This window comes from Sinocyclocheilus rhinocerous, unplaced genomic scaffold, assembly GCF_001515625.1.
Source record: "Sinocyclocheilus rhinocerous isolate Xijiao unplaced genomic scaffold, SAMN03320098_v1.1 scaffold2583, whole genome shotgun sequence".
Lineage (NCBI taxonomy): Eukaryota > Metazoa > Chordata > Actinopteri > Cypriniformes > Cyprinidae > Sinocyclocheilus > Sinocyclocheilus rhinocerous.
Genome location: NW_015650696.1, coordinates 621627 through 636709, shown reverse-complemented (window position 1 = coordinate 636709; position 15083 = coordinate 621627). Strand labels below are relative to the sequence as shown.

The 15083-nt window shown below is 38.2% G+C and overlaps 1 protein-coding gene across 3 annotated transcripts in view; it reads right to left on the bottom strand.

Moving 5' to 3' along the window:
* Nucleotides 1–11201, bottom strand: part of LOC107712280 (rho guanine nucleotide exchange factor 7-like) — a 25247-nt gene extending 14046 nt beyond the window's left edge. For all 3 annotated transcript variants that reach the window (XM_016517489.1, XM_016517490.1, XM_016517491.1), the window contains exons 1-2: nucleotides 10721–11201; nucleotides 3623–3706 (exon numbers count right to left, since the gene is read on the bottom strand). In XM_016517489.1, the coding sequence (XP_016372975.1) occupies nucleotides 3623–3706; nucleotides 10721–10885 (249 nt within the window). In that variant the 5' untranslated portion in view covers nucleotides 10886–11201. The remainder of the gene's footprint in view (nucleotides 1–3622; nucleotides 3707–10720) is intronic.
* Nucleotides 11202–15083: the final 3882 nt, after the last annotated feature.

Below are 15083 nucleotides of genomic sequence, written 5' to 3'. Positions count from 1 at the left end.
TACCAGTCGTTTTTGTAGGCATTAAACTGCCAGAATTTTAAAAGACGATATCTCCGTTTGCATTGAACTTTCAGCTTCGTAACTTTGCAGATATTGTTTATGATCAAACAGCAACATTACACACTAACTAACATTAAAAAAGTGAAATCGCAATCAACCACCCCTTTAAGCACTGTAGATAAAACGAAAATACATCAACATTGTACTCCAATACACACAATATCAAAGAACAAGGACAAATCTAGTTAAAAAATAATCCTGGCATGTTTTTTCACTAGGGGGAATAATAATCTTTATTCTTTTCATTCATATGCACCAATATATCAAAACTGTTGTAAACATAAATACCAAATTTACCCATGTATATTTTTATAAAAATATTGAAATTTATGAAAAATGCTTGAGAAGGATCGCACAACTAGTCTAAAGACGAGTCTTCTAAAATGCAATGGACAAATAAAAATCACTTTGTGATATCACTGTGATATTCACAATAATGCTTGCCAGCAAAAATGGTGAATATGGTGAATATTTCATATATACCGTCCAGACCTAGTATGTACAATGAAAGAGTCCACATTCAGCATTTATGGAGACAATCATCATTCATTCGCTGCATATGCCGTTTGGCCTCTGAGCAGGTGGTGTGGTTAGCTAGACGTCACTGATGTCTCTTTGCTCATGAGGTGAGGAAATCTGATTTGTTCTGCTCTATATGGTCTGTCCTGTGTTGCTCTTTGCCAGTATTATAACTGTTTGATGGACAGTTATGTGTACTTCTGTGAACTTCAGTAGGAGAAAATATCAGCTTCCGCTTTACTTTCCGCTCTGATTACAGTTCATGCCCTGAGAGAAGCAAAAACAAGTCTGTGGATGTGAATAAGTGGACAATGCATCATCTTGAGCGCTTTGCCTTTCAAAGTAATACTGCTCCTTCAATCATTTACTAAATCACTGTAGGAATATATCTGTTTTAGAATGATGCCCTACTTCTACAGCTAACATATAAGAACCTCCATCATAGGTTTTATGATAGATATTCTTCTATGCTCTCCCACCAACATAATTTCATGAAAAATGTACAGTTTCAATTATTTTGGTATTAATAATCAGAAACAAGATTCTGATCAGAGGGTCAGCAAGATTGAAAAAAAATAAAATAAAAAAAAGTTAACCTACAACATATTAGAATGATTTCTCAAGGATCTCCTTTGCCATCACATGAATGAATTATATTTTCAAATATATTAAAACAGAAAGCATTTATTTTGGATACGCTGTTTTCGTTCAGATCAAAGCGTAAATAAACGTAGAAAACGTATCCGTGTGGTGCGGCTGACACATACAAGTAGAACAGCATACGCAGTTTGCGTTCAGTGGATATTCCCCAAAATGGCGCTACGGTGACGCAGAGGAGACGAATTGTTGAATAAAGTAGAATAGCGTACGCTGCTTGCGTTCAGCGGATATTCTTCAAAATGGCGCTACGGTGATGCGGAGAGACACAGAGGAGACAGATTGTTGAATAAAGTCGTTATTTTTTGTTTTCTTCGCGTACAAAAAGTATTCTCGTCGCTTCATAAAATTCAGATTGAACCACTGATGGCAGATGTACGATTTTGACGATGTCTTTCATACTTTTCTGGGCCTTGACGGTGTTATTTACTTGGCAGTCAATGGGACAGTCACAAGCCTCCCGGTTTTCATCCAAAATATCTTAAATTGTGTTCTGAAGACAAACAAAGCTTTTACGGGTTTGGAACGACATGGGGGTAAGTGATTAATGACAAAATTGGGGGCAAAATATTTTGGGCTGGAGTAACCCTTTAAGCTTGAGATCACATTATCACAGCTGAATGAGCTCAGTGCTTCATGAAGGAGCTTCAGAAGAGGCTGCTAATAAGGCAGAGTGAACTGGACACTGAACAGATTAATGAAAATCCTGTAAACCACAAATTTAGAGCAAAAGGATAAGCTTTCATCCCCAGAGGTCAAAGAGTCTTACTTAATACAAAAAAAGTGCAAAACAAACTCTCAGACAATTAAACAAGCCTTTCAATCGGGCCTAGTTGTATCACATAACCTATATGTGAAGTTCGTCATCTGGGAATGTGCATACAATTTATGGGCTGGAGGCATGACAACAATAACACATCCTTGCAATATCTGTGACAAGCGCTCACAACTGTAATGTTTCACACATAAGACTAAAAATAAGTGTTTACTAACAGCTCATTTCTATTCCAAAATTTAGCACACACTCAATGGAGCCTTGGGCACTGCCAGGTCAACTGAATACCTTTTAACAGGTCAGACTCAGAGAGGAACAAATTACTGTGAGGTGCAACAGCAAACACGAAACCAAGAATGCTCCATTATCAGAATCAGAATCTATAACATTACGCTTACAATTTTTATAAACCTAAAATGTCTGTATACATTTAAATATATAGTTGCCTATATTTTTGGAAGGATATCCCTCACAAAATGATCATCATATAAAGTAAAGCACAATAAAATAAAGATGGAACCTAAATCCAGACAATGTAGAGAAGGTATAAAGCAAAGTGAACTGTGAGAAAGTATACAAAAGAGAACAAACCCTGAGATGAATTCATTAACAGAATCACCAGCAGAACAAACACCCCTAGATCACAGTGTAGAAGCAGTAAATGCACAACAGCACAGCCGACACAGCATTAATCTCAAAGATGGAGTAACGATAGCCACTGAACTTGAGAAAAGGGCATCTTTTCTTAAGATATTGTCAGTACTTGTTTAGATAACGCTTCACACATTATGCAGCTACCAAGATCTCCATATGTGACGTGGGCCTCAACCTCACCACATCTAGATACACTTGACAATGCGTAAAAAAAAAAAAAAAAAAAAAAAGGAAAGCTAACATAATACAAAATTTTTAAAAAAATGCATACATTTTATTTACATTATAATACAATCAATAATAAAGTATAACTTAATAATATATCTACTTTTAGCCTACAATAGCACTGACAAATAAAACCCCATCATTTAATTCTGTGAACATGTCTATAACATTACGCTTACTATTTTTATTAACCTAAAATGTCTGTATACATTTAAATATATAGTTGCCTATATTTTTGGAAGGATGTCCCTCACAAAATGATCATCATATTAGGGGTACTTGGAGTTAAAAAGTTGAAACACATTCTGAAAGTCACTTTTGTTTAACTTAACCAAGCAGAAAATAAAGCTTGAATTTATACCAGAGCTTCGAATTCATGCAGACTCAAATGAAAAAGGCAAACTGTACATGAATGGACAAAGCAACGCCATTCATAGATGACACAGCCCTATGCTGTAGCGCACAAACTCGCCACCAAAATACAGATATTTTATTGGCAAAAAAATACAACAACAACCAAATAAACCCTAGCGGTATTTTCAGAACATAAGCTTTTGTCCCATCAGACTATACCAATGAATGAGCCGATGTGCAGGGCATGATCTCACTCACATCGGTCCAGAGTTGCGTCTCCACTGTCTACGGCACTTCTCTTTTGTTGGTTGTTTTCATTGTGGCGCCAATGCAACAACATACAGTAGAGTTAAAAAGACCATAAACACACCAACTCACCTCGACGCGAAACACCGCGCAGCCCTTGAGAAACTCCGTGATGTTGCTCAAGCACTCGCTGTCGTTCTTGGGATCTTGATAGATCTGAGGGAAACGGGAAGAGCAGTTAAAAAGCGTGAAAGCTTTGGGAGCGAAGGGCTGCCTCGAGTATCCTGTATGAGAGTCCACGGGCTGACTGCCTGACTATCACCACTTCCACACACACATCGCGAAACAGATCTGCAGCACCGTGGAAGTGGACAGCAGGAAGCGGGAGGAAGTGACGTTCGCAGATGGACGGCGAACACAATGGGGCGAACGGGACGTGATCAACACACCCTTGCTCTGGCGGGGCAAATTAAAACGGGTCCGTCAGTCAGAGCAGGTATTTTGAGAGGTAAATGAGGAGAATGTAAATCAAAACTTTCTTAGAGCAGTTAAATCATTCGGATGAATACAGGCATCTGTATATATCACATTTTGGGCTCTGGCAGTGTATTCGCTACTCTGAAGAGTTTTTTTTTTTTTTTTTTTTAAGAAAATGTCTGTTCGTCAAATTCAAAACTGACAAAACTCCAGCGTTGATGTCAGTCACTTAATTTTGTTGTATACTGCAGCATGAAGACAGGGCCGTAGCTGGGGTTTGCGGGGCCCCAGTGCAGGTTGTACCAGCTGGGCCCTGTTTGAAATTGTTTCATTTGTATGTTCGTTCTATTTATTTATTTGTGCTATTTACACAATGTTTAGGTTTTTTTAAGTTTGTAGGTGTCCAGGTACAGAAACCGAATAATCAAATGTAAAATAGCACTGCATAGTCTTCACTGTAAAAATTAAATATACAGTCAAACCAAAATGTATTCAGACACCTTCAACATTTCTCACATTATCACAGTTTATTTGCTATGGTATTTTTATTAAAATGGTAATAAAATATGACAAGAACTCAGAGTTAAACTGTGTCAGAACAAATTCATCTTGATAATGTCAGATAACTTTGATAGAAAATTCAGACAACTGTTAGTATGACAATATTTACACAACTATCAATACTTTGTTGACCAATTACCAAGCAATGCTTAATTTTGTTCAGTCTGTGGTGTAAAAAGGTCACATTGGCAATTAAAGAAAAAACACTTAAGCAAAACATGGTCAGGTCAAAGTGTCTGAATAGTTTTTGGTCCCAAATTTTTATCAATTTAACTGGTAGTCCACTGTATTAAAATTTTTTGGGTATAACATGTCACAGTTTACTTAATTTTGCTATCCTCACTTACATAAATTATATATAGTGTCCTGCACCCACTAGTAAAAAAAATCAAAAATTTTATCTGGTCTGTGAATAATTTTTGGTTTGACTGTGGATTAATTCTTGTTAAAACTACAAAGTAATTCAGTCAAGAGCATTGAGTGATTTTCTTTCTTTCATTTTCTTGGATTAACATTAAGGACATTGACTGCAGCTAGTAGCTAAATTAGGCGCGGTCACTTTAAAGACAATGCATCCATTATAATGATACACATCCGATTTCTTTCTCCACTGTTTACTTTCACTTAAGACATACCTGACAGTTTTTTCGAGGATACTCTCCAAGACTGGTATTTTAACATAATTTTGTATGTATTTATCGGTACAAGAGCAAGAGGCAAATTCGGTGTTCAAGCGCTTTGAGACGCGTCTCTCTGCGTGCGCCCTGTGCACACAGAACACCGCGCGCGGGTGCTGAATTGGGCTCTTTCACATCGTTTTCTGTTTGCATGTTTAGACTGCGATTTGTATGTGTTCGTTCAGGTGCAGGAGGACGCGAAGGAGAGCTCGGTTCGGCGTTGCTGTCCGTGAGACGCGGCTCTCTGCGTGCGCACCAAACACGGTGTGCGAGTACTCAGTTGAGTTTTTCCACATCTTGTGTTTGAATGCTTTAAACTCTTTTGAATGTTTAAATTGGCAAGGCTTAAAAACACGTGCAAATGACAAGCTTTCCTGCATGCGCAGCAGTGGCCCGTCAACTGTCCTGAGCATCTTTTTAGGCTGGCCTCAACCAGTCGGAAAGCACGTGGTGGAATGACACGGACTACGTTTACATGGACATCAGTAATCTAATTATTTACCTTATTCTAAATAAGCCAATATTATGATTATGGTGTTTACATGAGTTGCTTTTAGAATATTCCTTTCATGTTCCTGTTTTACATGTTATATAGCCTACATAGTTCGATTAATGGCACACGTCATTGCGTCACCACGCGACGCCATCGGACGTCCCCTCCGGAATTTCACGTATAAACATATAGTTCTCCTTCGTGATGATGCCATGTACAGTTTTGGGTGTTTCATTTTTAATTTTATGAAAGCTTCAAGTGCAGTTAATTATTTGTACGTGCATTCAGACGATAGCGGTGTTGAAGCTCTTTATTTGCCGTCAAACAGTTGAGTACTGCCGTGTGTGTATCCTGTCGCAAAATGTGGCGAAAAGTCCTACACGACTGTAATAATGTGATTAAGGTGTGTACATGTATTTACTGCACTTCTATAATGCGACTAAAATAGGAATACTCCACATGTCTTAATTCGATTAGTGTTTACTTCGATTATGACTTTAGCCGGATTAAAGTAATCAAAAATCTCTGTTTACATGGTAGATTCTTAATCAGAGTATTGTCTTAATCGTATTAAAATCGGAGTATTGTTGTCCATGAAAACGTACTGACTGAAATGTGTTTGGGGGTGGAACCAGAAGAAATTAAGTCTATATATTATCACTGTAAAAATGAAATTAATTAATTAATAATACTTGATCCTCCATTTGGTTTCTCAGATTGGCACCGATTGAAACCTTCTTGAGAATCACTCCCTTTTTAAACTAGCTTGGATATCTTTATTGTGTACTTAAAATGAACTTCAAAATATATTTCAAGTGCATCAAAGCCTTTCCCCTTTAATGGGGTTACTGGGGGTTACAGTTTTTTTATGTTCTTTCAGGAACTGCAGTGTGCTACATTTTCTATGTTCCCCAGAGACGTGTGCCTAGAGGTTCTCCAGAGGGTTCTGCCAGTGTGGCAATCTGTTTCTCATTTTCACACTACAAAATTATCAGATTTGGATAAAAGGGGTTAAAAGGAATCCTTGTATATTTTTTAATGGGGGGTGCCTGCCAAGCCACTGAGCCTTGTGTGAAATAATCATAGGAATAACAGTATCTACAAGAAGTCACAGGGGCGGTTTCCCAGACGAGGTTTAAATTAAGTCTGGAGTAGGCTTAATCTAGAATAATTAATCATGTCTTTAAAAATGGCTTTCTGAAACACAGATTAAATACAGATTACTAACTCCTGGACTATGGAGTCCTGAACTAAAATAAACTAGATTAATTTAAAACCAGCTGTGCAAATCTGAATTAGCATGACGGAGGTTGCCTATAAAACATGGAATGAACCAAGACAAGCATAAAATTGTCTTGGAAAAAAAAAGAAAGAAAAAAAACCTTTACTGAACATGAGGAAACTTTTTTAAAGCAAGCAAAATAAACTGCAATCTTGCAATCAGGTGTTGTCATTTTTGCAACATTTTTATTATTATTGTTTATTATGTTATATATAATGCAGCTGTTATAGAGAGAGAGAGAGAGTCATTGACAGAGTTATTGGCACCCTAAGTACATATGATCAAAAAAGATTGTGAAAATAAATCTGTATTGTTTATCCTTTTGATATTTCAAAAAAAGTAGTAAATAAAAAAATAAGTAAATAAAAAATAAAAGTTTATAAAAACCTTTAATAAAACCCTTAGAAATTATTATTAGTAAAATCTCTGAAGATCTATATTTCCATTCATATTTCCATTTGTTAGCACACCAGGGTGATTAGGAACATGCAATTATCCAGCCATGACTTCCTGTTTCACAGGAGTATAAATATGAGGAACACAAAGGCCAAATTCTCTTAATCATCCGTCACAATGAGAAAAACCAAAGAATATAGTTCTGATGTACAGCAACAGATTGTTGACCTTCACAAAATATGAAGTCAACAAAATAGAAAGTAAAAATAAATAAATAAAAGTAAGAAAATAGCTAAAGCATTGAAAATTTCCATTTCCACCATTAGGACAATAATTAAGGAGTTCCAATCAACAGGAAATCAAATCTACCTATATTGTCTAATGTGTCTATATTGTCTTAATGCAACGTGAAGAGGATAGTTTGTATATGAGTAGGGGTGTAACCCCGGCATCCTGGCCAAATTTGCCTCTGACCCTCATGGCCGCCTAATCAGCCCTATTCACTGAAAGTGAAAGTGACGTGACATGTGGCCAAGTGCTCTGCATTTAACCCATCCAAAGTGCACACAAACAGCAGTGAACACACACAAACCGTGAACACACACCCGGAGCAGTGGGCAGCCATTTTTGCTGCGGCGCCCGGGGAGCAGTTGGGGGTTCGGTGCCTTGCTCAAGGGCACCTCAGTCGTGGTATTGAAGGTGGGAGAGAGCGCTGTACATTCACTCCCCCCACACTCCCCCCACCTACAATCCCTGCCGGTACGAGACTCGAACCCGCAACCTTTGGGTTACGAGTCCAACTCTTTAACCATTAGGCCACAACTTCCACTGATTGGCTTCATCACTCTGTCTCCTCTCCACCAATAATGTGTGGTGGGCGTTCTGGCGCAATATGGCTGCCGTCGCATCATCCAGGTGGATGCTGCACACTGGTGGTGGTTGAGGAGATTCCCCCCTTTCGTGTAAAGCGCTTTGAGTGCCCAGAAAAGCACTAAATGTAACGAATTATAGTTTGAGTGGCTGAAGACTCTGCAAGGAGTCTTGGGGTCAGAAAATCTCAAAAAAAAAAAAAACATTTCAAACACCACCTACATACCACCTACACCTACCAATAGTTGTTTGGGAGGGTTTGAAGAAAATCTTCTACTTTCATTCAAAAACAAATTCCAGCATATTCAGTTGCCACACACTACTGGAACTTAAAACAGGACTGGGTCCTATGGTCAGATGAAAGTAAAAAAAAATTAGCTCTTTTTGCAGGAAACACTCAAGGTAGGTTTGTTGCACACAGGGATCAAAAGTACTCCATGTGTACAATGAATATATACTGCTGTATTTTTAATGTTGTTGGCCTACTTTTCTGCTGGAGGTCCTGGACATCTTGTTCAGATAGATGGCATCATGGATTCTAGCAAATACCAACAGATAAAAAATCAAAACCTGACTGACTCTGCCTAAAATCTTATAATAGGCCTTGTTTGGATCTTCCATCAGGACAATGATCTAAAAAGACCATCAAAATCAACAAAAAAAATGGGCCACTGGTTACAAAATGAAGGTTCTGCCATGGTCATCCCAGTCCTCTGATCTGAACCCAATAGATAACTGAAGAGGAGAGTGTATCAACATGGACCTGGGAAGCTGAAGGATCTGGAGAGATACTGTATAAAATAATGGTCTCCGATCTCTTGTCAGGTGTTCTCCAAACTCATCAGACATTATAGGCGAAGACTCAGAGCTGTTATCTTGGCAAAAGAAGGTTGCAAAAAGTATTGAATAAAAGGGTGCCATTAATTGTAGCCAGTGTGTATTAGAGAAAAACATTGCTGTCATAATGAGATCACAGAGCATTTACCAGAAGAATTAAGTGCGTAAGATAATTTTGTTCAATTATTGCTCAATTTTAGATTTTGATCAAAAATACTGTGACAGGTCAAAACATCAATGTTTATGTGCTGATAATAAAGGAAGCGACATGAGTCACACAAGTTGTGACTCACACAGGTTGTGTGTGTATTTTTATGTTGCATTAAATGACAGTTGAACATAACAGGTTAGTGCTGTTGCACTCTGACTGGTCACGTGGACAGTCCCAACAGAAACATGATGCTTCTGCCCACACCGTCTAAAAAGGTCAAGTGCACTATTTATTTTTCCACTTTAAATATGCAAACTTTAGGGTTTTTTTTTTACTACTACTTCCACATAGCTTACCAGGTTATACACCTGCTGTAAACATCCTATTGTTATGTTCACAGTGAGAGTGTGAAATTTGTGTGAAAAATGTGAAAGAGGTTATTGCTGTCATAGACTCATTGTCATTGTCTTAGTCATTGTCAGAGCTGACCCTGAATATGACTGATTTCTTAAAACGCACCCCCTCTGTATACACCAAACCAGAACCAGGAAGGACAGACTCCATGCATTATTTATGGTTAAGAGGAACTGCTTTAGAAAACATGCTGGATAACATTATACCTGCGTGGTCATGTGCTGCCTTTAATTATAGGGAAAAAATGCATTTCTAATTTGAATTCTGTTCCCTCTGAGAGGCATATTAAAATCTTTATGCCTTTCATAGATTTGCATTTACCCTTAGGTATCTTGTTCAGTGGAATATATTACTTTTCACTCTCATACTATGAATTGAGTTATTTTGTGGTTTAATGCTATTGCATTATGATTATTTCTGTGCAATTTGGTTGAGATAAGAAAACAACGTGTGTTGAACTGCAGTTGAATGCCATTTGTTATGCCTTTCCAGTTTGCATTGCATTGGAAAGAAGCCGGGACTTACGGGAATAAAAAAAAAAACACTGTTTCTTTAAATGAGAGCGCATCTGCTTTTTGTTTACGGTCTATGGCGGCCCATTTCCAGTGTAAGCAATATAAGCAAGGGTGCATAGTTAACCTTGATAATACCTAACAGATTAATGCTATTCATACACAGCCATGTAATGCGATTTGCACGCGCTTATCCGCAGGTTCCAATAGCATACTAAGCAGGTTATTATTTACATCTTACATGCATGCGGTTGATATCCACATTTTACTGGTTTTCTATGAAATATGACAGTCAATTTAAAAAATTCAGTTTGGTACAAATCTCGCAATAAAATCGACGACTGTTGTTTCCTGGAGCAACAGCAGCACTAGCGCGCGCTGAACGCCTCTGCTGCATGGGCTGCGTTTTCATTCATATAGCTAGAGGATTAAAACATCTGTTGTGACCTATAAAACATACACTATATATGCCACTTGTGTTATATATATATCAACGCGTGTGTAGTGTGAAGATTACAGGAAAATGAACACGGTGCGCCAAAGGGAGGATGCGCGCTTACTTTATCAGTAGTGCCTGGACGCAGCCGCTCCAGCAACCTGCACAGGACGACCCCATCCTTTAGCGAAGACTGCAGAAATCCATCAGGGTCCGAAATGGTCTTTTTTGGTGATTCCAAAACCCCGAGCGTAATGAGCCAAGTAACCGTTTGTTCCGCCGGATTCATGACCACACCAGCAAGGTCGATCGATGATATCAGTATTGCGATTGTTATGGAGAAAAAAATAAATTAGGCTCTCTGTTATTAACCAGTCGTTGAACTGGGCACCATTTTCTCTAAAACGTGCTGTTTGAAGGATGGCGCATTATGTGGCGCTCCATGGAGACGAGTAATGCTATCGCTTCGCTCCCATTTCCTTTATTAGGCTACGACAAGCTGTCAAACGCCTTTCAGTGGAATACAGTCAGCGCACTAGACCTGCATCTTCCGGCAGATGACATCACAGCACAGACACAGCATATGTGGCCAGTCGGCTTCGCATCCTGCTTTGCGTGTGGACTGCATAGATTCACCTGCTCTTTGTCGTGTGTCGTAACAGAAAGATCTAGTGTACATTTGTTACAAGATCTGTTAGTGAGAAGGAGCTTTTGGTTAGCGACCTTAATGAAAGGACATCGTGAAGTAGTTTTATACACTGTGAGAGTGTGAAAGCATGGATATAGGGGATTTTAAATATGCAGTCTTCAGCCCTCCCGTTATTAGGCAGGTTACACGCCACTGTTGTTTTATCAGACTAGTGTAGTTCATATATGATCCGCTGGATGGCGTCCTTTGACATAATATTTAGCCTGCTGAAACGCATCTTAAACCAGCCTAAAATATTTTTCATGAAATTGAGCTATATTAGACTGAGCTGGATTAGACTGGCCTTGCTGTTCTCTCAGCCTCACCAGCTGAAAAGACCCCAAAACCTATTTAAACATCAACTTTTTTCCAAGTCCAAGTGTTGTTTTTTTTCATTAGTCTGTTTTCTTTTTAGCAGTTTTTGGATAATTTACAGAACTGTTGGAGTTAGTAAGGTTTAAAAAAAATAATAAAAAAATGTAGGGCTGCCATTACTCCAGTCTTCAGTGCCACACGATCCTTCAGAAATCATTCTAATATGCTGATTTCCTGCTGAAGAAACATTTCTTACTACTATCAATATTGAAATCAGTTGTTCTGATTAATATTTTTGGAGCAACTTTGATACATTTTTTTCAGGATCTTCGGCAGCATTTATTTCAAATAGAAATCTTCTGTAACTTTATACATGTCTTTACTGTCACTTTTGATCAATTTAATGCATCATCAAGTATTAATGAGTCATCTTTCTGACCCTAAAATTTTTGAACTGTAGTGTAGCTTTAATATTACCGTGTGTGACAGCAATAACTAAGATGAGAATTTCCCACAAGCCACAAAACTTTATAAATGACTCTCACCCATCACCTCTCCCTCACTAATCCCACCAACCCACTAAACACTATAGCTTTCCATCCAAAGACCATCCTCCTATTGCACAACATAGACCTTGAACATACATGTTATACAACTTGCGCTTGCGGTACTGAGAATATATTGCATATCTCATTATTTTGCCATGTTTTTCAAAAAATGCATTACCAAACACTTCCATATCTTTTATATAAAATAAAAAAGAGTATACATTTAGCTATGCATTTTCCTGCTATTTTATTTTCTAAATTTCAGTATGTTATTTATTTCTCTGTTCTGTGCAATTCTTGCTTATAATTGCTTATTTGCAATGGAATTTAGTTATAGCCTACAGTGTAAACGGTTACCCTGTGCAAATGACAGTAAAGAACGTCTCAGGTTACTTATGTAACCATGGTTCCCTGAGTAAAGACGAAGAAGAGAATGATGTGTGCTCCCGGCGCCTATTTATACTATAGTCGCACCGGTAGAGACGTCATGGCTGTCGCCGGCCAACGAGTTGGTGTTTTTTCAATGTATGCTTCAGACACGGGTCACGACGAGGCGTTCCCCATAGCGACCCCTAGAGGACGCAGTTCAAAGTTCCCATGAAAGGGAACCATAACACCTTTAGTGCCAAATTTTTGATGAACAAGCTCTGAGTCATGCATAACAGTAAACTGGCACAGTCAGAGTAACAAAGCATAATCTAAATCAGCATGAGCATGAATGGAGAAACTGAAATATTTATCAAAACTATGGTCAAATTGGATAGACAGCATAAACCACCACTTTTCCTTTCGAGTTCACCACTCACTCCTTCTCCCTCCTGAATCATCTGGCTAGCTACCTAGAGGAATCTGAGTTCCCAATGGGTCACCATGGATACCGGTGGAGGTTCAGTGTTCGTCTCAAGAGTCAACTGAAGGAGAGAAGCAACCCCTCTGTTGCTGGGAGGGCAGAACCTCATGTCTTAACAAGCCTGCCATGGGACTACCCACAATCCCCCAGACTCATCATCTCTAGTAGCTGTAGCCCTTGCAATATTTCCTTCCAGAAAACTCTCTAGGTGGACCCTCGCCCCTTTTTAATTTCTTTAAACATTTTGATTCAATTTTACATTGAAGTATTCTCTTACCCACTCTAGTTTTCTAAGTGTCCTGTTTATTTTACTTTGCCTATTTAAAAAATCATCAGTGTGTCTGTTTGTAAAATACATTAATGCCACCATCTGAGCTAAGAGTGTTAAATAATAAGCAGTCTATATGAGATCATGAGAACAGTCTATATTTTATTGCCCATCTCAATGGTTCTGCATTAAATGTAAATGCAATACTATATGTAAAGACACAAATAGAAATCTGTGCATGTTTATTGCTATACATTACAGATGTTTCATTTCCCCCATTAATTTATGACAACAGTGTGCATTGTTCATCTGTTCCCTTTTGTGTAGGAGGGACAACTGTAACTCAAGAAAATATTCTGCCTGTACAAAAACACCTCAGATGCACATTCATTCTTCCTTAAACTCTCAAACACAAGCATATCCCTTTGTCAAATGCTTGTAAGTGCTTTAGATTCAAACAAGCTTCACTGATTCATTTTAGTCCAATTTTTCCACTTCTGTGTGATTTTTGTTTTTTTAAATAGTGCATGCTGTAATACTTTATTGGTATCTTTCTCTGACACTGCCTCTCTCACACACGGTGCTTGCACTTTCTCGGTTTCAATCTATTTTTGATTATTTTCTTCCTCCAGGTGTGGCTCTCTTTTCATGAGGGTGAGCTAATGACTGAGAGGTCATAAGAAGAGCACTCTGAGTAATGAAACCACGACTGTGAGAAAGAAAGAACAGCTGCACATCTGGGGCATTTCTGTCACTACCATGCAGACAAACACTATTTGTGCATGATGAGTTGCAAATCATCTTAAATCATGCAGCTTGATTGGTAAGGTATTACTTTTCTTTGTGATCAGACTTATTTTCATTTGCACAATATAATGGATGAAAATGTCCCTTAGACTTAACAATAAACCATTGACCTGAGCCAAATCTAGCCACAATATCATAAAGATCAGAGGGTTGACTTTTTTGATTTAGGCCAGACAGAAATCCACACCCTAAAAACCTCATGGCATCATGGCAGTGAGTTTTGCACAGGCAAGTACCACTCACATTTCCTTATGAAAATATATTGTATAGAGTAGGATTAATTAAGGGGGCAGTTTTTTATGTCTGTCAAAAATTTGTCAAATTTATATTAATTCATTCTGGCTCTTTTAGATCTCTGTGTGCATGTTGTAGAAGAATGAAAATGGCTGTGTTTTCTATAAACAGGACAGCAAGGAGTCAAGCTGATCAACCTCGACCACACCCAGTGCAAACCTATACATAATTTTTTTGGAAAACAACAAATCAAGATAGCTAGAAGGTATCGGAAATCGGTCATTTTGGATTTTTAGTCTTCTAATGTTTCCATGTTTGACAAGGTTGTGTGTGTCAGATGTCAGGAAGAGTTATAGCAAGTTTCACACAGACACAAACAAAAGCCATGCTGCACTGATGAGTGAATGAAAAATCAGTTCACAGACAGAAAGTGCATGTCTCCCTAAGCATCACCATACATTGTCTCCTGGCTTTCATGATACATTAATATGCTTAATGCTGCTAGGCTCTGTTTGTATGTTTATCTTTCTTTTCAGTGAAATGTATGAAGCAATGTGGGGGGAGATGTACACCAACAGATCTGGGAGTCTGCAGTGAGTAACACAAGGTTAACTTTCTATCTCAGCACACATTCAGACACATCTGGAAATTCAGTGGAAGTCATTTCTTGCCTAATCCTTTTCTGTGGGTATGTAACAGTTTGCATTCCATTCTTCCTTCCTCTTAAGGGAGGGCTCAGGGCTAAGCTCTATATCTTGTATATTTTGTGTTTGCTTT